Below are 22,976 nucleotides of genomic sequence, written 5' to 3'. Positions count from 1 at the left end.
AAAAAAAAAAAAAAAAAAGCCAGGCATGGTGGCCTGTGCCTGTGGTCCTAGCTACTGGGAGGCTGAGGTGGGAGAATCTCTTGAGTCTGGGTGGTCAAGGCTGCAGTGAGCCGTGATCTCATCACTGTACTCCATCTTGGGCAACAGTGTAAGTCCTTGTCTCAAATAAATAAATAAATAAAATGCAATTATTTGCTTTCGTTATTAAAGTTTTTTTTAGCTGTTTAAGTGTCAAGAAAAATGCTTAATAGGGACTTGATCAAATCTCACTCCTGTTCTTTCGGCATGAGAGCTGCAGCCTATGCCCAACCACACATCTGTGGACTGTTGCCCATGATCTGACTTGGGCCTTCAAACTGCACAGTAGCTGCTACTAACTTTTTGAGATAATACTCACATTCCTGGAGACTCAGTTCTGCCTCACCTCAATCACTAGAGACCAAACAAGGACCAGCCCAGCACCTCTTGGACTTTACTGAATACCATAATGTTGTCACACTAAAGAGAAAAATGAAGCAATTCTTTCAAAAAAAGAAAGTTGATCAAATAACTTATTTTCTCTTACCTTAAGTAACCACATCTTAAAAATAAGTAAGTAACTTAGAGTTCGGAATGAAGAGGAAGATGTTACTTTTAGGTGGCATGAATTTCTAGTTGCGTATCTTTAAAGTATTAATTCAGGAAAGAAATGTAAAATTTTTTTAGTATTCTCACATGTCCATAAACTAGAAGCAAAGTTTATATTACATTAGATAATCTTTGCTAAGGCAACATGTCATTATGACTTTTAAGTACAGAAACTTTTCTGGGCACGTGACTTATTTCTGATAAATATATAGTTTTGTATTCTGCTAATACTGTAATACTTTGTGGTTTCATTTTGTTTTAGGATCTTCTTGAGCCCCAAATGAGATGACAGAACTATTACCATAATCAAGAGTTGACTATTGGCAAAGAACAGTACAATCCTAGTGTGCTAGTGACAGAGCCACTAAAGAATCTGGTTCTAACCTACTGTGAGCAAACCATGCAGACTAACCAGACCAGAAAACGTCATTTTCCTGCCTTTCAAAATAAGACCTTCAGGCTATGTGCTCATACCATTTCCCTATACCCCTTAGTGGCTCATCTGTTAAATGTAGAGGACTTTTCCCTCTTTATTTCACAGCCAGGCAGACTGAAACAATTATTGTACGTTTGCCCAAGACACCCCTGGGGAATCCTGCCATGTTTTTTTCTAGCTACCACTGTATTTCAAACTAATCACACTTCTGAGAATCCTCCTCCTCCTTAGTAGACAACCATGGATTCTACTGTAGAAAATAAATAAAGACACCATCAGATTCAAACTCTTTCACCTTCATGCCAACCCAATCTATAAGCCTTCTTAAATTTTACCCAGATGGCCCTTCCGTCTCTGTGTTAAGTTGAAACAAGTGGCTCTTCCTGTCTGTCTAACGCCAATCCCACCTCCTGTGCCCTGCTGTCCTTCCAGTCTTCCAGGAACGATGTGCTTCTCTCCTTAAACTGGCTCTCCAGTTGTCTCACCCATTCTCATGGCTTTAAAAGATGCTTACTTTTCTCACTGGTATCAGCAGCCCAATCTTCTGCTCAGACCCCCAGCCTACAGACCCTACTGCCTATCTCACGTCTCCTCCTGATGTAACTCAATTTATCTAAAAACGTAACCCAATTTTTTTCTTATCCCTACTGTTGTTATATTAAATAGCACCAACCATCAGCCCGGTTGCTCAAGCTTGGAATCTTAAAGTCATTGATTTTCTCTTTCCCTCATTCCTTACATTTACCAGCAAACTGTCAAATCCACTTCCAAAAATATCCGCTCCAGTCTCTACTAGCACCGCCGTATTTCAGGCCACCATCATCTCTTGCCCTGACTACTGCCACAGCCTCCTAACTGGTTTCCATCAATCAGCATTTTCCATACAACAGCCAGAGTCATCTATGCAGCACTTTCCCGCCATTCCCCTGCTGAAAATCCTTTTCAACTGCTTTTAACAGCACTTAAATAAAATCCAAATGCTTTAGCAGGTCTACAAAGCCCCACACAATACGGCCTATCTACTCCTCAGACTTTATCCTATGCTACTCTTCCTTTGCTCCATCCACACTGGCCTTCTTTTAGTTCTAAGAATCACATAACAACTAAATTTTTTCCTTCCTCAGTGCCCTTGCACATGCTACTCCACTCCTGGAATGTCTAACTCTCTCTCACCTTCCAGATTTTATCATCAATTCCATATTTTCAGAAGTCTTTTTTTAGCTACCCTAGCCCTCCAATGTTCTATGTCTCTTCATAATGTTTGATTTCAGTACCCTGTGATACCACTGACCAAAATTTATATTCATTTTGTTTGTTGCTGGTGGGTGGGGGAAGAGGGTGCTATCTTTCTTTCCTAATACATTATAAACTGTCTAAGAAGACAAGGGCAATGTCTATTTTGATCACCATTATATTTTTAGCACCTAGCACAGTGCTGGGCAGGTGAGAAATAGTTGATAAATGAGTGAATCCTCATTTTGAAAATTTTAAAGGTCTCTCATTACTCAAAACAATCTCAACAAGAAACTTATTTTTAAACCATCAATAAAAGTAAATACAAGTTTTACCAATTTAGTTGTATGTCTGAAGAATCCATTTTATCTTCAACTTCAGAATTAAAATATACTTCCATACTAACCAGAAAAGTGGTAGAGATTCCCCTAGACAAAGGAAATAAAACTGAAGAGACATCCTGTTCTCTCTCACATCTTCTAAAATGAATTCCTTTTTTCAAGACAATCCCTACTGTGCAAAACGATTACATTCCAAAAATCTACTTGTAAGTCTGAGAATTCAGATTCATCGCAGAAAAACACTATAGTTAGGTTCCAAGTCATATGGTAAGTTCCCCAACCAAAAATAACCTGATGTATACGACAAGCAATACTCTCCCACACCAACTGTATTATAAAGCCTTCTGCAGAATGTATGGTCAATGCTTTAACTTGAGAAGTCGGAAAAACTGCAAGCAATGGCCCCTGCAGAGTGTCCATTGGAAGCGGGAAGAAAGGGATTGCTGCTGCCAAGCTGTGAGGAAGACAATGTCTTCCTGAGGAATATGAAATTGTAGAGTAGCTGGCTACTCCCTAGTCATCTTTCCAAGAATGCCAAGAATTAACCTATTTCCTGTTTCCCTGATACAATTTGTTGTCTTAGGCCAGGGTTTCTTTTCTCTACTAAATGAATGACAATGCAAAGTTTTAACTTGCTGTCCTTTCCAATGCCTGAAACAAATAGGCAACTCCAATACCTCTGATGTTTTCACTGAGACTGTATTGCCAATAACGTGTAAAGACAGGGCCTACAAGTATAATTAATGCTTAAGTTTGTGAAAATGACATCTATAATATTATCCTTAATATTTACTGAAATGTAAAGGACATTACACATCAATCTCAGTATTCAATCACACATTCTCCTTACTCTCAACCCCTTTAGGTCTTTCTCCTCCCAAACTTCTCTTTCAATTTTAGAGTTGAGGATCACGGGCATCCTGCTTTTAGGATGTGCCCTCTTGTTCTGATCTCTTTAGTCAGTCAGACCCTCAAAAAGGGAAAGAGGAGGCAAATGGATGAAGAGCATGGCTCTTAAGATGTATAACCAACGCAGTAATTTAATAAACATTTCCCAAGCAACTATCACATGCCAGGCACTACGGTAGGCAATGGAATATAAAAATCAGTAAGAAGTGGCACATACAGTCCAAGTGACAGAGACACGCACAGGTAAAATGAGCTAAAAAGATAAAAGAATGAAATGTCAAGAGAGGCAACCAATGTTAAACGTGAAAGATTAATGGCATTTGTATCTGGGTCTGAAAAGGTGGGAGTTCAAATGTGCTAAGAAAAACTGTCCTATAGACAGTGGAGGCTCTCAATCAGATTAACATAATTTTGATTTGATTATGGGGGACAAATTAGAGTCTGGCAGCAGAAAATTTACCGAAATATTCTGAGGAGCAGGGCCTGATGTAAGGCAGAAGGTGAAGAGAAGGAGGCAAATATGAGGGAATTGTCTAAGCTAGAATCATGGTTCTCAAGGATACTATATTCAGATGAGAGAGGAAAGATGGAAGGTGAAAAGGGGAAGCTAAGAAGCTCCTAGCTTTATAATTAAACGCATGATAATAATGGCACTAAGATTTGTTTACTGAACATTTAGTATGTACACCAAACACTTAACACATTCTCATTTAATTCCCACAAAAATGTTAAAAGGGACGGGCGCAGTGACTCACGCCTGTAATCCTAGCACTTTGGGAGGTCGAGGCAGGTGGATCACAAGGTCAGGAGATCGAGACCATCTTGGCTAACAGAGTAAAAACCCATCTCTACTAAATACACAAAAAATTAGCCAGGTGTGGTGGCATGTGCCTGTAGTCCCAGCTACTTGGGAGGCTGAGGCAGGAGAATTGCTTGACCCGGGAAGTGGAGGTTGCAGTGAGCCCAGATCATGCCACTGCACTCTGGTCTGGCCAATAGAGTAAGGCTCCATTTCAAAAAAAAAAAAAGAAAGAAAGGTAAATGCTATTATAATCTCTTTGTTTTACAGATGAGAAAATTGAAGGACAGAGATGTTACATAACTTGGCCAAAGTTCATAAAGTTAGCATATGTAGGAATTGGGATTTGACTCTAGATCAGTGTGATTTCAGAGGTGGCAATTTTACATAACACTCCCTTAGCCAAGACAAAGTTATGCAGAAGAGAAGCAAGTCTGGGTATGCTGAATTTGAGGACAAAAGACTAATGTTAGGACTCATTTACATTTCACAGTAAAATCCTGATTATCTTGCACATATCTTATAGGAAATAGGTATTTAGGAGAAAGAAGACAGAACATCCACAAGGAGGCATAGAGAATATTAAACAAAGGAATATTTTTATTATGCATGTCTTTCACTGATTTAATAATGGCAATCACAGGCAATAAAACTCAAAAAGGTTACGGTAGCAGCCCTGTAACTACTTGAAGAATGCATATACTAATACACAAAATTAAACTGATTTTAAAACAACCAAATAACACAAACAGCTATCAATGCAAAGGAGCAATTCATAAAAAAAACACAAAAAACTAATGTACTCACTTTTGGTTTTATACTAGAAATTAAGACTTCTACTGTCCAAAAATAATTGGAATAACTTCTGAGTCATTCCTCTCTTCCTTAAGACCATTCGCTGGTAATCAGATTATTCTAGAAAGATCAGAAGTAGATTCCTAAATTACTCTTAATCTAATTCTAGAGAGACAACCCTCCCTTCCAGAACTACTCTGTATGCTAGAAGAACAGAGTTCTCAACAGTGCAATCTACACTATCATCCAGGACCTAACTGAAGTTTTAATGACTTTCAACAATCATGAAGAACAGGAAAAGAATACTTAAAAAAAAAGCCCCAACTCTAATTTAGTCATCATATACTTTTGAACTCTGCTGAATCTTACTCACTCATATGGAGTTATTCTTAATCAACAAAATGTAAACAGACAAAAAGCCACTAGCGATGAAGCATGCAAATATTTCCTAATATTGTCCCCTACACTTCCCACCACCCCATCTAGCAAAGTAAGGGAAGGCTACACCAAGATCACAGAACAGTCATTACAGTAATTTAATCTTTACATCTTGGAAATTAGATATCTTACATATCTCTACAAGTTGTATTTTACTTTTTCCTTTCAGGTTTTCTTTCCATCCAACTATTATGGAGTCTATTCCTTAGGCAGCTCTTAATTAATGTGAAAGCATCCACATTTCCATGGTGAGCTATTTATTCTTTAACTCCATTTATATTTGATTCAACTATCACTTCTAGCATTTCATGATCACTTTTTGTTAATTCACTGCAGTTTTATCTTTGTTGGTCAACTCTCTTTTTCAATGATCAATTTTTGTAAAACATCATGAGTTTCTCATGGGGAACAAAGAGGCAACATTATACACTGCTGCTCTGTGCTTGAACTGTATGCACAGTGGCCAATCATAGACAGACTTTGAACTAAGTGACATAACTTGTCATTGATCATCATGAGCTTCTGTTATTTACACAGTGATTTGTGGGCTGAAAAGTTAGTCCACAACCGGTTTGTGCTTTATGTTACATTTTAGTTAATGCATAAAGTTAAAAGATAAAGTATGGTGACAACTAAAATGTAAGCCATGTTGTTAAATGGCTAGTGTTATTTAATAAGTAAACGTGCAAATTGCAACTGTTCAAAGCGCTGTTTTCAAAAAGTCTGACATGTCATATTTCAAAAGAAAACTTTTTAATCCGCCAGCAGAAGCTGTAAACTGCTTCAAAGTTACATATCATTCAAACTGCAAACATAATTAAAGTACCCCATTCCATTTTAGGTTAAGAAAATTATTTTACATTAAGGCTCCAATGGCTAACTGGAAGCAGTGCCCAATTACAGGAAACATTTAGAAACTGCTATGGACTAAATAGTTGTGTTCCCCCCAAATTAATATGTTGAAACCCTAATCCCCAATATGATGGTATTTGAAGATGGGGCCTTGGGGAGGTAAGTCAAGTCAAGGAGGGTGGGGTGCTTCTGGTGGGACTGTTACCCTTAGAAGAGGAGATAGGAGAGGACTGGTTTCCCCTCTCTTCTTCTTTCCCTCCCCCATCTTAGGAAACCAGGAATAGGGTCCTCACCAGAAACCAACCATGCTGGCACTTTGGCCTTAGGTTTGTCAGCCTCCAGAACTATGAGAAATAAGCACTTATTGTTTAAGCCACCCAGGATATATTTGTTATGGCAGACCACAAAGACTAAGACCGACACTAAATCTCTAATGAAAAGTGACAAACTGCTTTTCTTCTACACAGCTAGTGGAAAACTGGGGAATTCACTCTTCAAAATAATGAGATCAACTAAGTTTACAAATAGCCTTTTGAAGTTACAAATCTGAAATAATGTTTATCAATTTCAATTCATTATCTGATACTATAAGACATACTAGCTCAATGCAGTTAAGATGCTTTTTCAGATCACATAAGCCATGCAAGCAGTTACAGAGTGCACGAACAGAAACTATGCCAATTATTCATTTCCAGAGGGTGGGTAACTTTCTATCCAATCCTGAAGGCTTGCTTATTGCTAATTTGGTTCAACCTGGCTTCATTCCTAGAAGAGAGAGCTCGGAGTCCATGCAATGTAAATGTCTGACAAATTCTAAGACAGTAACATCAGGGCAAAATTCACCAGTTAGTATTGGACTCACAGAAGTATTAGTTAGGTTTGTCTTTTAAATGCAATCAATGGCACTAGCTATTCTAAAGTTCGAAAGGAAAGCAATTTAGTAAGAATATTTAATTGGCTTTTACATTATAAGTTTATCTCAGAAAATACTAACAAATTCTAATATAAAACTGGAATGTATACTAGAAAAATTATTTCTTGAAATCACTGCTTATACCTTATATGCAAGTTATTTTATACAAAACTGATGAATTTCCAATTTGTAAAAATCTGATGTCTCCCCCTATTTAAAGTCTTTTATGGGTGTCTCACAGCTCTGGGGATAATGCTAAATCTTTTAAACCTGGTTCAGAAAGCACTTCGGCATTTCACTTCTTCTTGAGCCTCATGTCAAGCCACTGGTTCCCTAGGATTGCTTCCCCATCATCATTAGATTTCTTTCTTCAACTGGCCACCTCCCTTGCTCCACTTCCCATGCTGGGAATTCTCAGCCTCTCCTAAGCCTGTTGTTCTTGTTCTCTGTCATCCTATCCCTTACCCGCATCTCCTCCCACTTTTCACCTGGCTAATTCCTACTTTCAGGTCTCAGCTGAAAAGTCATTTCCCTCCACAAATCCTACATGCTAAGTTCTCGTTCCCCAGTACAGAATCCTATAACTATTTCAATTACCATAGTACGCACTAAGGATTGTCTTTAGGTCACGCACAGTGGCTCACGCCTGTAATCCAGCACTTTGGGAGGCTGAGGCGGGCGGATCACCTGAAGTCAGGAGTTTGAGACCAGCCTGGCCAACGTGGTGAAACTCCATCTCTACTAAAAAAATACAAAAAAATTAGCCAGGCATGGTGGTGTGCGCCTGTAATCCCAGCTACTCGGGAGGCTGAGGCAAGAGAATCACTTGAACCCATGAGGTGGAGGTTGCAGTGAGCTTAGATTGTGCCACTGCACCCTAACCCAGGCAAAAAAGGAACACTCTGTCTTAAAAAATAAATAAAATAAGAACTGTTTTTACCTTAAGACTGCAAGTTGAGTGAGGGTAAGGAATGAGTTAATTTTGTTCATAACAGTTTGTAGTATAGTCTCTGGCATTTGGTAGGCTCTTACAACTGTCAAGTGGATAAGTTAAGGAATAATCGAGTATCATTTCACAGTTAACCATGTCTTTCTTCTCTATAAGCTTTTCTTGTATTTCTCTAAGCTAGTCTATAATACACCATGAACACTGCAATCCACAACCTGGAATGCCTTTCTTCCTAACTTTCCACCCTCTCTTTAAATAATGCCAGTTATTACTCTTGACTCTAAATCTCCGTCTTCCTGTATTCAAGGGTTAAATATTTGGCACTTCTCAATCAGATCACTGACTCAAAGTAATCTTCTTTTTTCACTTTGTTACTAGTAAGCTGCTCAGACTGAGAGCCGGAACTAGTCCAGTTCATGTATCTCTTATTTCCACACAAGTCTCATGTTGTACCTCTATAACCTGTCAAAAATAGAGCATAAGTGTTCAGAATTATCTCTATGAAGGAATGTTTATACATCAATGTCCCATCTCAGCTAAGACCCTTCTTTGCTATTTTAAATTCTTTAAGGAATTTACAGCCCAAATTCATAAGGTGAGATAATAGTGACACGTCCCAGGCCCAAAAGGATCCTGAATAAAACAATTATTAGTGTAACTACTACTTACTATGTGCCAAGAACTGCTCTAAGTGCTTTACACATGTATACGCATTTAATCCTTACAACAACCCTACGTGGAAGATTACTGCCCCTATTTTGCTTGTAAGTAACAAAGATGTTAAATAACTTGGCATAGGGTCACAAAGCTTGTAAATAGTGAAGACAGTATTCAGACCCAGTCAGTCTGACTTCATGGAATGTATTCAGACTTCACGACCATTAAACAGAATTTACGAAGGCAAGAAAATCTTTTAAAATTTGTCAACAAGAGATTAAATAAGAAAAGGTTTATGGTTAAATACTACATAAATAAAATGAAAACAAAGCAATTAGAGTACTGAAAACCACAATTAAAATTTATGTTTTAAGTTTACATAGTATTTGAAGGATAACTATTGATTACATTTTATTGAGCTCTTAGTATAGTCATTCTACTAATTAACAGGAATTGTTAACCTTTTTAATACCATATTTAGTCAATACATTAATCACCCCAAACAGATAAACTAAAGCTAAGTGAGATTAAATAATCAGAAGTTAAAATAACTTGCCCAAGGTCATATGTAACTAATAACTTGGCCACATCTTAGAGTAAGTTCTTAGCTGCTAACAAAGTTCACCTCTTCTTTCTTTCTTTCTTTCTTTTTTTTGAGACAGAGTCTCACTCTGTTGCCCAGGCTAGAGTGCAGTGGCATGAACTCAATATCACTGCAACCTCCAACTGCCAGGTTCAAGCGATTCTCCTGTCTCAGCCTACCGAGTAGCTAAGACTACAGGCATGAACCACCACGCCTGGCTAATTTTTATATTTTTAGTAGAGATGGGGTTTCCCCATGTTAGCCGGGCTGGTCTCAAACTCTGGCCTCAAGTGATCTGCCCACCTTGGCCTCCCCAAGTGCTGTAAAATTCACCTTTTTAAAAAGCTATCTGTCTAACCAGAATATTAAATTTATGGAAACACTTCCTATCTTAGCATATCAAGTCTACAATTCTGTACACGTGGAAGCATGTACCAAAAAAAAATCTGCTTCTAGATGATCTTCATACTTTAATAATCTTTCTTTTTTTTTTTTGAGACAGAGTTCGCTCTTGTTGCCCAGGATGGAATGCAATGGCACAAGATCTCGGCTCACTGCAACCTGTGCCTCCTTGTTTCAAGTGATTCTGCTGTCTCAGCCTCCCGAGTAGCTGGGGTTACAGGCACATGCCACCATACCTGACTAATTTTGTATTTTTGGTAGAGACAGGGTTTCTTCATATTGGTCAAGCTGGTCTCAAACTCCTGACCTCAGGTGATCCACCCCTGAGCCTGCCGAAGTGCTGGGATTACAGGTGTGAGCCACCGCACAGAGCCCGTATTTTAATTCTTTACAGTATTGCTAATAATGATGCAAGGTAGCACAATAAACTTCAAATCAGTTCCTAATATGATAAGAGAATAAGTCAGAACTATTTGGTCTCCGGCTGGGTATGGTAGCTCACGCCTGTAATCCCAACACTTAGGAGGCCAACGTGGGTGGATCACTTGAGGTCAGGAGTTCAAGACCAGCCTGGCCAACATGGTGAAACCTCATCTCTACTTAAAAAAAAAAAAAAAAAAAAAAAAAAAAATTAGCAGGGCATGGTGGCACATGCCTGTAATCCCAGCTACTCGGGAGGCTGAGGCACTAGAATCACTTGAACCTGGGAGGTGGAGGTTGCAGTGAGCCGAAATTGCACCACTGCACTCCAGCCTGGGTGATAGAGTAAGGCTCGGTCTCAACAACAACAACAACAACAACAACAACAACAAAAAAAAAAGTATTTGGCTTCCTTTATAAAAGACACATTCTCAATCTTTAATAAAATGCTGTTATTTCTCTCAGTATAGGAAGAAAATTTACAAACAGTAAAATAGCTGGGATTGTAATCACCATCATCATAGCCACATTTACAAAAGCAATTCTAAACATTTCATGTGTATTAACTAACATAATCTTTATAATAATCCAAAGATATTGTTATTATCCCCATTTTCCAGATGAGGAACCAGAGGGACAGACAGGTCACACAGCCCAAGGTCATACAGCTATATGGTCAAGTCAGGATTCTGACATGGGTGGGCTGCCTCTCAGTCTATGCTCCATAACAAGGGCATTCCATCTTGGCAACAGAAATCATCACCACCTTGCATAAGACTTTTACAATTGATACAGCAATCCTTTGCTTTTTTCAAGTTATGTTTAATTTCAAAGGTTATAAAATTCTTAGATCTGAACCCAAGAAGTACATTAAGAAACATCAAGCTGGAAGCACTTACCCAGTAGACACCTTCATCTACAATCAATAATGCTAGCACTTTAATGGTGTTTTATGCACAGCCCTGAGTGTTTCATTAAGAAAAAAATAAGAAAATCATTACACTGATGCTTTGAAATTACAATTGATTTTTAAAATCCCTAATGTATGTTTTAGTTACAACATGATGTTAAAATAAGACAGTTAAATATATCTGAGAAAACATTCCCTACAGATTCTAAAGTAGATGTCACCTTCTCTGGGCTGGAGGTTATCGGCCCAATAACCTTGATATGTATAGAAAGGTCACGCACTGACACTGGCTGGTCCTTATGTACCTAAATGACAGATAACTGAGTCTGAAACCTGAATCATTAAAGGAAATCAAAACATAAACCTCAAATTTTAATCAGTTACTGCTCATCTCTTTTTCTGTCTCATAAACACGAATTTACTTTCAGGCAGAATTAATGAAGTTGAGAGAAAATACCATAAGACATCATTTTCAATTAACTTTCAAAATGTTTTACTATGTAATTCCAGGTGAGTTACTATGAACAATTATTCATAATATTCTCAAAGAAGGGAAATAGACCAGGATTTGTATACTGACCCTTTAGTCCACAAGAGTGTGGCTGTAGATATCTTATATTTAAAGACATTTAGATGTCTTTAGATACTGTTTACCTATCTTCTAGTTTAGAGTTACCACATTTGAAGAACCATTTTCAAAGAATCCTAATACATTACATATTCCAAAGAGACGGTAACTAACATGATAATTTATTCTGCGTTATCTATACTGAGATTCTAAAAATTGAAAAACTGACTTGGCCGGCAGGTTAGTCATTAGGAAAGTGTAGATCAAAATTACGATGAGAGAGCACTACTTACTATAGTGGCTAAACTTAAACACCACTAAATTCTGACGGTAACAAGGAACAAGCAACAAGGAGAACTGAGAGCAATTGGAACTCTCACATAATACCGACAGGAAAGTAAAGTGACGTGGCCACTATGGAAAAGTTTGGAAGTTTCTTCTAACTTTAAGCATATACTTACCATACTACCCAGCAATCCCATGCCTAGGTACTTACCCCAGAAAAATAAAAATATGCATTCACACATGTTTATAGCAGCCTTATTCATAATCTCCAAAAACTGGAAGTAACCCAAATGCCCTTCAATTGCTAAATGGACAAACTGTGAAATATATCCATTCAATGGACTACTACTCAGCAATAAAAAACTATTGATACAAAAACATGAACGAAGCTAACATATATTATGCTAACAGAAAGAAACCAGCTTCAAAGAGCAAGATACTGAATGGTTCCATTTACAAAGCCCAGTCTAGAAAAGGCAAATTATCAGCGGTTTTTAGGATCTGGGTTTGAGGAGATGAGATGATTGACTGCAAGGACACTTTTGGAAGTATTATAAAAGTTTTCTATCTTGACTGTGGTAGTTTTATATGTCAAAACTCAGAATATTATACTAAAAAGGATGAATTTTACTGTATGTAAATTAGACCTCAATAAGCCTGACATTAAGAAAAAAATTAACAGGCAAAACAATCATATAATTATGCAAATAATTTGTTAAAGAGTGAATTATAATGAATATGAAAGTGCAAAAGTCACACTTAACTAAAAAATTTAAAAATTATTTTAAAATGGATGGGCATGGTGGCTCACACTTGTAATCCTAGCACTTTGGGGGGCTGAGGTGGGTGGATCACGAGGTCAGGAGTTTGAGACCACCCTGGCCAACACAGTGAAACCCCGTCTTAAAAAAAAAAAAACAAAACAAACAAACAAAAATTTAAAAATATACTTTCAGATGTATCTAAAGTTAACTGAAAAATAAAAGAATTATTAAGAATATACTTTCAGATGTATTTGTTTACCTCTCTATTTAAAAATATATACCATTTTTAAATGTACCATGGCATAAGCATTAGTAATTTTTATTTCAGTTAAATCATTATTTAAATAAAAATACTGCATACATTAGCTTTTTTCTGAAACTATTTTCATTAGTTTCTAAATAGGCCCAATGTTTCCATGTGCTTGCTATAAATGAATTAAAAACAATGCTCTTACAGAATGTATTAAGTAGAGAATTAATTTACTACTGATGCTTTCAAGGTTTTAAATTTTTCAAATCCCTCAAATATCATCAACCACTTATTGGTCCACTGCACTTCAGAAATCTTGTAAAAATGGTGCTTAAATAGCTCTCTGTTAAACTGCAGAGGCAAGTGTGTGTCTGGAAGCTAGGAGGAAAGTAGAACGATAGCTCTTTTCTCTTGTTGTTTAGTGGGTGGGAACAGGAAAGCAATCCTATACTAAGCTTTTTTTGAGGAGTGCAATTCCCCGCTAGTAAAGCTGGAACTTATCTGGGCACAGTGGTTTACACCTGTAATCCCTGCAGTCTGAGAGGCCAAGGCAGGCGGACCACTTAAGGTCAGGAGTTTAAGACCAGCCTGACCAACATGGAGAAACCCCATATCTACTAAAAACACAAAATTAGCTGGGTGTGGTGGTGCATGCCTGTAATCCCAGTTACTTGGGAGGCTGAGGCAGCAGAATTGCTTGAACCCAGAAGGCAGAGGTTGTGGTAAGCTGAGATCGTGCCATTGCACTCCAGCATGGGCAATAAGAGTGAAACTCCATCTCCCCCCACCCAAAAAAGGGGGGAACTTATTAAATATACTAAATATACTAGATCATATTGTAACCTTTTCCTTTTTCCTTCCTACTTTAATATACTCAGAGACTCAACGCCACAAAGTAGCCACTCTCATTTGTAACAAATAATTTATATAAAGTATATATATAAATATATGTAGTATCAATATATATGTATCATCTAATTCTCACCAAAACATATAATTTTTTTTTTTCAATTTCTGTTTTATAGAAGTCAAAACCCACTCAGAAGTTTGGATTTGTTGTCCAAAGGTCATATAAACCAGTAAGTAGTAGACAGAGCCAGAAGTTGAAGCCAGATCTTCTGACACACACCTGTTATTTCTTAATAATCTGTGCCTCCATTAGCACCTACTCCAGTCTGAGAAAAACTGACATTATGGGAAATCTACATCCAATGATGTCTAAAGCCATTATTAACAGCTTATATATTAGTGAGCTAAGAAGTAAACTAAATTTTGAAAATAAAGTATGTGAAAAAGAACCTAAAAAATATCACTCTTGGCTGGACGTGGTGGCTGACGCCTATAATCCCAGCACTTTGGGAGGCCAAGGCAGGCAAATCACCTGAGGTCAGGAGTTTGAGACCAGCCTCATCAACATGGTGAAATCCCATCTTTACTAAAAATACAAAGATCAGCATGGTGGAGAGTGCCTGTAATCCCAGCTACTCCGGAGGCTGAGGCAGGAGAATTGCTTGAACCTGGGAGGCAGAGGTGGCAGTAAGCTGAGATTGTGCCACTGCACTCCAGCCTGGGTGACAGAGCAAGACTATGTCTCAAAAGAAAAAAAAAATCACTCAAGTGAAATTTGCGGGGATACTAAGAACTTTATTTTAAAAAGGTTAAACAATGTCTTGAAAGACAAAGGCTGAGGAGGAGGCCATAATAAAGTCTGCAAACAGATACTATTATTTCACATGTATCTTAATATAGTATCAATAAGCCATTTATTATATACTCTTCTTTAGCTCCACACTTGTTGGCCATTCTGTATATCAAGAGATTAAGAGGCCCTTTCAGTTAAATATGAAATTAGATTCTGGATGGAAAAAAAACCAAAGGCCATTATTGGGACAACTGGCAAAATTTGAAAATGGATGCATATTAGATGACAGCACTGAATCAATGTTAAATTTCCTGAATATGATCACTATACTCTAATTATATAAGACAAGTTCCTTGTTCTTAGCTGATATATATTTAAGTATTTAGGAATCAAAGGTTATGAATAAGTCTGAATTTTAGTCAAATTGCTCCCCAACATATGCATGTTTGTGTGTATAGAGAATTCAAATGGCAAAATACTAACCGCTGTCTAGATAAAGATTATACAGTGTTCACTGAATTACTCTTGAACTTAGATGTCTGAAATTTTTAAAAATTAACAGCCAAAGATAACAGGTAAAATGTTAAATATTTTCTTTCCATTTTCCTCAATAGCGATTAGACATTTCCAACAAGGCCTTTTATAAGTAATTGAATAAACATATTTTTAGCATCTCTATATAAAGTTAACTCTAGTTGGAAACAAACAGTACTTTTTTTACTTTAGAAAACTGGGTATAAAACATAGCCGCAAAACAAAAACAAAAGGCAGCAAACAGCATATACTCTAGGAAACAGCACAATCTTTATCAGCTGCCACAGGATTATAGTAAAACTTGAGTATTGTCCTCCACTTTTAAAGAGCTTAAAATTTGCTAAGAAACATACAATTTACTTCCCATGGATCATGAACAGTGTTTTAAACACTGAATAAACTTGCTATCAGATTTAACCAAAACTTAATTCACTTTAAGAAGATTTTAACGTTGTTTTCCATTCCACCCCGAAGATTTTTTAAAATGTCTTATAATCTTAATATATTTCACTATGAATGCAGTGAGGTTGCAACATGTAGGCATTAATTTCCATGAATTCAATTGTGAGCCCACAAGAGGAAAAACTGAGGATTTCAACTGCATAGATACCATTCCACCAAATAAGCACACATCTTCCCCAGGGAGCACTAAGCCTGAGGATAAGGGAGCTGTCCAGTTACATATGCCTCTGCCCCAGTGGGCATCTTGCCAAGCTCTGATCCCAGTGTTTAAAGCATTTTTTGTGTATGGAAGCCCCTAACGTAAGCCAGCTTCTTCATTTCGTGCTCAACTAATGAAACTTATTTTTGGAATTCCTAGAGGAAAAACTAGCTATTTTCCACTTATGTGAGATGCAATGAATGTATATCACACCTAATGATCACCTGAAGAAGTTTTTAGTGGTAACTTTACTAAAATCTGTTTCCTTTTTTTGGTTCATGTGCTAACCTCACAATCTAACTTGATCCTAACCCGCAACTCCAATATAAATGAACTTTTTTCATTATTATATGGCAAGAGCACGACATACTTTTAAAGCAAAGACAGCTTCTTTCTAAATGCCATATTCAGAGACATAATCCTCAAATTTTCTTTATCCTTTTTTCAGAGGCAGTCCCGCTCTGTCGCCCAGGCATGGAGTGCAGTGGTCCAGCCGTGACGCACTGCAGTGACAAACAAACTCTCAGGCTCAGGCAATCCTCCTGTCTCAGCCTTCCGAGTAGCTGGGACTACAGATGCATGCCATCGCGCCCGGCTAGTTTTTGTATTTTCTGTTTTTTTTGTAGAGACAGGATTTCACCATGTTGCCCAGCTGCTCTCGAACTCCTGAGCTTAAGCAAACCACTCCTGAGCCTCAGCATCTCAAAGTGCTAGGATTACAGGCGTGACTCACCGCGCCCAGCCAATCCTCAAGTTTCCTTTTTCTTTTTGGGGGACAGAATCTCGCTCTTGTGGCCCAGGCTGCAGTGCAGCGGCGCAATCTTGGCTCACTGAAACCTCCATCCCCCATGTTTAAGCGTTTCTCCTGCCTCAGCCTCCCGAGTAGCTGGGATTACAGGCACATGGTACCATGCCTGGCTAATTTTTTTGTAATTTTAGCAGAGTTGGGGTTTCACCATGTTGGCCAGATTGATCTTCAACTCCTGACCTAAGGTGATCCCCCCTCCTCAGCCTCCCAAAGTGCTGGGATTACAGGCGTGAGCCACCATGCCTGGCCTAATTCTCAATTTTTCAAAAGCAACTTCATACATTTCTTTTTAGTCACTCCTGAGTCCTCTAATTTGCATTTCCCCCTCTACATTATGTGACTTGATCTAAGCCAACTTCTATATCCTCTCTACTCACAGAATCAGAGCTAGAGGAAACTTAGAAATCACCTATTTTTCCCTCTCAGCTCACAGAGCCAGTGGCTGGAGACTTCCATTCAGTGAGCTCCAAATTATAATAAATTCCTTAGTACCCATCTAAAATGAAGTTTTATAGATAGGTAGAAATTTAATTGTACACAGAAGTTTTAAAAAGACATTTTATAAAGTGATACTAAAACTGAGTGAACAGATCCACCGAGTATTAAAGCTAAGCACCCCTTTGGTATTTAGGATCCACAATGCTGACTAAGCTCTGAATCCTACTGAGTACAAGGGTTTTCTTTTTTGCATTTTTTTGAGACAGAGTTTTGCTCTTGTTGCCCAGGCTGGAGTGCAATGGCGTGATCTCAGCTCACCACAACCTCTGCTTCCTGGGTTCAAGCAATTCTCTTGCCTCAGCCTCCAGAGTAGCTGGGATTACAGGCATGTGCTATGACGTCCAGCTATTTTTGTATTTTTGCTAGAGGCAGGATTTTCTCCATGTTGGTCAGGCTGGTCTCAAACTCCCAACTCCCAACCTCAGGTGATCCACCTGCCTCAGCCTCACAAAGTGGTGGGTTTACTGGTGTGAGCCACTGTGCCCAGCCCAGGGGGTTTTCTTTAATACTTCTCAATGACTTCCAGAGAAATCCCATAAAATTGGGCCTCTTCTTTACAAATTTTATTTTTGAATACTATTTTATTCTGATATCTTATGTCTTGTTTTTATAATCCTTATCTCTGATGTTTCATATTTACAATTTTTCTTTATTTTTTTATTTTTTTTTTTATTTTTTTTGAGACGGAGTTTTGCTCGTTACCCAGGCTGGAGTGCAATGGCGCGATCTCGGCTCACGGCAACCTCCGCCTCCTGGGTTCAGGCAATTCTCCTGCCTCAGCCTCCTGAGTAGCTGGGATTACAGGCACGTGCCACCATGCCCAGCTAATTTTTTGTATTTTTAGTAGAGACGGGGTTTGACCATGTTGACCAGGATGGTCTCGATCTCTTGACCTCGTGATCCACCCGCCTCGGCCTCCCAAAGTGCTGGGATTACAGGCTTGAGCCACTGCGCCCGGCCCTAAAATTTTTCTTTAAAAAACACTATACATGTTTAAAATTTGTCTTTAATTAAAAAAAAAAATACAAAAGGTTAGGCACGGCGGTTCACATCTGCAATCTCAACACTTCAGGAGGCCAAGTTGGGAGGACTGCTTGAGGCCATGAGAGGACCACTTGAGCCCAGAAGTTTCAGGTTGCAATAAGCCATGATTGCACTTCGGCCTGGGTAACAGTGTGAGGCCTTGCCTCAAACCAAACCAAACCAAACAATATACAATATAAAATTTACAAACAATTGTAAATTTTTACAATTCTTTTTTTTTGAGGCAGAGTCTTGCTCTGTTGCTCAGGCTGGAGTGCAGTGGTGTGATTTTCGCTTACTTCAACCTCCATGTCCCAGGTTCAAGCAATTCTGCCTCAGCCTCCCAAGTAGCTGGGATTACAAGCATGTGCCACCACACCCAGCTAATTTTTGAATTTTTAGTGGAGATGGGGTTTCATCATGTTGGTCAGGCTGGTCTCTAAGTCCTGACCTCAGGTGATCCACCTGACTCAGCCTACCAAAGTGCTGGTATTACAGGTGTGGGCCACTGTGCCCAGCATAAACTGGATTTTTAAATGATAAAATGGTGTTTCTCATTTTCTGGATGAAGTATAAACACTGAAGGGATCAATTATTTATGTAGTATTAGCTTAGACTAAGTCACAAATGCAAGAAGCTTGTCACATTAATATATAATTCCTAAAGCCCTCTTCATGGCATATGCTCTACTTTCTTTTAAAAGATTAATGGAGAATGACAAATGTGTTTTATACTAAGATTTATAAGAGATCTTTCAGATCTTTGAATCAAAGACAAAAATCTAAAAATTGTGTTTTAATGACCTTAAGCGAAGTATACAAGTTATTTATATCAACAAAGGTCTAACTAAATACAAAGATATTGCTGACACATACTAAGGAAGCATTATTTACATTTATGTCTCGCTTAATTAAAATGCCGCACTCTGGGATGAACACTAGCTTTAAGATGAAACTGACACACAAGGGCCAAATCATAAAATTGTGTCATGAATTTTTTTTGTTACAGACCTCTTGGAGAAATTAGTAAAAGTGAAGAAGCCTCTTCCTAGAAACCTCCACATGTGCACACACAATTTTAATACAATCTTGAAGGACTAGGTCATCCTGAGATCTATCGTCTTCAGGGAATAATTGCTGCCACTGAACATTATCTGGGAAAATCACTTTAAAATATAATGCTTTTGGTATTCATACACCTTCCAAGAGATTAAGAAGGATATCGAACAGTGGTGTTTGAAAACGTAGGTGAATGCTCTGGTGCCCTCTGTTCATAACTGCTTCAAGGCCACAGTAGGCTGAGTCTGCTGACTGTCCATCACTGCTCTGCAAACCTGAGACACCAGGCTCTGTACCATCCCATCCTTACCACCATCTCCACCTTTTATCTAGACTCTGCATGCTGCTTTGATCCTCTTTAGCCACTGTTTAGGCAAGCAGTCATCCAGTTTGCCCTTTAATACCTTCAGTGACATAAGTCAGGGCTTCAGAAGGCAGGCCATTCCAGTTTTTGGCAAACTCTGAAAAATTACAAAGTTCTTTTCTAATTTGACTAGTCTGGTTTGTGGATGTTTTAAATGGTGCCCTACTGAATCTCTCCTCCATTTACTCGCCAACAGGCAACAAAATCTAATTGTAAAAACCAGGAGCATCACTTAGCTCTACCTTTACCAAACGGGAAGGTTGGAGGCACTTTCTATTTGGAATTCAAAATACAACAGCAATCAGTATTAGTTCAGTTCAAAAAAGAGTAAGGTTTCCATATGCATAGCATTTCCTACCTTGTTAGGCTTCTTTTCTCTGCACAAAAAATTAAAAGTGCATCAGCATTAAAAGACTAAGATTATAGTCACTTAAATTAACATTTGTTTGCATAGTTTATTCTCTATATTTCTATTTATTACTGTGATTCTATAATAAACAGTCCTAAGCAATACAAAATAAATATAGAAATCATTATTTATTCATTAGCTACAGCCTGGCTTTCGAGAACTACAAGTTGTCTCAGCCACCTTTGACAGCTCCTTTTTTTTTTTTTTTCAATATAAAAAGTATCTCCTATTGAAGCCAATGTATTAATAAGGTCTATTTACCATAAAATAAAAAATATCTGATATAAATGCTTGTTTTCTTTGAAAACAAAATATATCCAAATATTTGCTATTTTCATTCTTAATCCCATACCAATGCTGGATTAAAAAAGCTCATAAATATTTTGCAAACAGTAACTGATTTATTCAAATCTGATAAAAATACTGTTAACTGTCAGTTAAATGGCTAATCAAGACAACAAAATCTAATTTTCACTCGGTTAACTAGGAGGATATTCTTTCCTGAGCTGCATCTCAGGAAGCCAAACAATGCAGAGTCTGAAGAAGAGGCTACTTTGTAAGGAGCTTCTGTTTGGTCCTTTAATAATAAAACTTGCAACAGGGGTACAAAGCGGGTCCACCCAAATGAATTCTGCCTTATTTTGCGAACTGCATCATAGTGCTATTTCAGTACCTTTACATACAATAATCCTCTGGTAAGAAATAGATTTCCCGACAAATAAGCACCTCCCTATATTCCCAGTGTAGCTTGAAAATGAATGCTGTGTTTAAAAAGAAAAAAAGACGGGAAAAAAAACCCCAGAAAGTCCCCAACCCCCCTTCGCCAAAACAAAAAACAACTCCAGCCTAAAAAGACAATGCCACACTTATCACCTTATCACAACTGCATTATGTACAAAAGGCACTTTAAAGCTCAGGAAGACAGTTCTCTGAGCATTTCTCTTAGGATAAAATCAACTATGTGGCCGACTCTTCCAGATGAAAATGGTTTCATTCATCGCAAACAAAATGTGTAGTGCACACTTTTCATACACTTCATACAGTAAGATACCTTATTACTTCAAACCCGGTCAGTATCAATCCAGTATATATTTATACTCAAGCAAATACTGTCAACTTCAAATTGGCTTAACAAAGTCTGCTTTTTAACATAAAGTTCTTTCACTGGCTTGTTATTAATATAAAAACGAATGCTCAAGAAATGGCTTACCTCGAGCATGGACTATGGATACCAAGTTTGTCAAGCACTGCCCCACCCCTTATAAGAGTGGATGACTGGAACGTTTTAATGCACTCCACCACGTAGAACAGCCACAGAAACTTCACACTGGCGCCAGTAGTTGCACATTTTCCAGCACAGATTTTTCTTAAATGTATTTTGTACCATCCTCTAAACCAAACGTCACTAACATTCAGGTATGCTGAAGAAATAGATAACCACGGACCCTGTAGTATTACCCTCTCAACATACTTTTCTCATTCTTCCACTGTTCTGTCGGTAAATGTTAAGAATTAATGAGTTCCCCGGCACACATACCCAGGAGCCCGTAACTACGCAATTAAGTTTATAATTGGGAGGCTCGAATCATTACATACGAAAATTCGGAGAGTAACAAAACAAAGTGAGATGCAAAGGGGAACAGGTCTACCTGCTTAAATACTCAAAGATTTTACATTTCTAAAAAGCATTTGCGGGATGCCGAGATTTCTCAAATGTGCCCCTCCCCCGCCTTTAGCCGCTTTCCTCCCCCCCACCAATTCTGGGAAGTGGTTACTTGGACGCAGCTGGGATGCTACTCACCGAGTTTCTCCACCAGCTTAAGCATCACGCCTCCGATGTGCACCTCGCCGGTCACTCTCAGGGTGACATCGCGGTTCAGGTCCGTCACATGGACACTCAGTTCCCACGTCCCGTCTGCGTAGCAGCCATCTGGCATCCTTATCCCGTCCAGAGCCATGGCTCCTTCCTGCGAGCGCGGAGGAAATGGCTCTCGTAAGCGTCACTCCCCCAAAGGAAGGCGAATCCCACCGAATTCGCAGCGTCGGCCGCGGGCTGGGAGGTGGCGGAGGACCCGGGGCTTTCCGCGCAAACTCGGGAGGGCGGCGGCCCGGGCTGCGGGGGGACCCAGCGCCCCGCTCGCCCCGCTCGCCTCGCAGCGCGCCTCGGCCCCGGCGCCGCCCGCCCCACACCGTCCCCGACTAGCGGACCGCGGCGGGCTTCACCTGCCAACCGGCCCCGAGACCCGGCGTGTGCGGGCTCCCCGCTCCCCTCCCCGCCGCGCCCCCTCGAGTCCCTGCGGGGTCCCGCTCCCTCACCGAGCGCTCCTCGCGCTCCGGATGTGGGGCTCGCGCGGCAACAGGCGCAGGGCTGGCGGCTTGGGGGCGGGGGCGGGGGCGGCGGCGGCGTCCGCGTCCGGCTCCTCCGCCGGCCAAGCGCTGCCTGCGGCCGCAGCGGCTAATGGAGTCCAGTCCTCGCCGCCCCTCGCCTGGCTCCCCGCGCTCCACCCTCTCCCCGCCCCCTCGGTCCAAGCCCGGCTGGGCTGGGCGCGCTGGCTCCCTCCTTCGCCGCCCGCACCGCCGCCCCGAGCGGGTCTGGCCGGCCTCGCCCCTGCCCCCGCCCTCCCGGCGCCACGCTCGGGGGAGGGGGCTGCAGGTCCCGGGAGGGGTGGGGAGGCGCGGGGGCGGCGGGGGGCGCGGCGGGGCGGCAATCTCGGCCCCGCGGAGCGCTGCCCTTTTATGGAAATGAAGGACCCGGTGCCGGGATTGAATCCAACATCCGGGCTCTCGGCTGCGGGCTCTGAGGAGGGGGAGCGGGGGAACGCGGGCGACATTTCCCGGGGGCGCGGGT

The 22,976-nt window shown here is 39.8% G+C and overlaps 1 protein-coding gene across 6 annotated transcripts in view; it reads right to left on the bottom strand.

The window, feature by feature from the left end:
• FERMT2 (fermitin family member 2) overlaps positions 1-22,976 on the bottom strand; it is a 140,454-nt gene that overhangs the window by 66,471 nt on the left and 51,007 nt on the right. For 2 of the 6 annotated variants that reach the window (XM_017512390.2, XM_017512392.2), the window contains exons 1-2: positions 22,445-22,680; positions 21,930-22,095 (exon numbers count right to left, since the gene is read on the bottom strand). In XM_017512390.2, the coding sequence (XP_017367879.1) occupies positions 21,930-22,086 (157 nt within the window). In that variant the 5' untranslated portion in view covers positions 22,087-22,095; positions 22,445-22,680. Of the gene's footprint in view, positions 1-21,929; positions 22,096-22,444; positions 22,681-22,976 lie in introns of those variants that run through there. The other 4 variants (XM_037732767.1, XM_037732768.1, XM_017512394.2 and 1 more) reach the window with 3 other exon arrangements.

This window comes from Cebus imitator, unplaced genomic scaffold (assembly GCF_001604975.1).
Source record: "Cebus imitator isolate Cc_AM_T3 unplaced genomic scaffold, Cebus_imitator-1.0 Scaffold472, whole genome shotgun sequence".
Lineage (NCBI taxonomy): Eukaryota > Metazoa > Chordata > Mammalia > Primates > Cebidae > Cebus > Cebus imitator.
The sequence above is the reverse complement of the archived record's forward strand: the minus strand, read 5'-3'. Positions and strand labels throughout refer to the sequence as shown.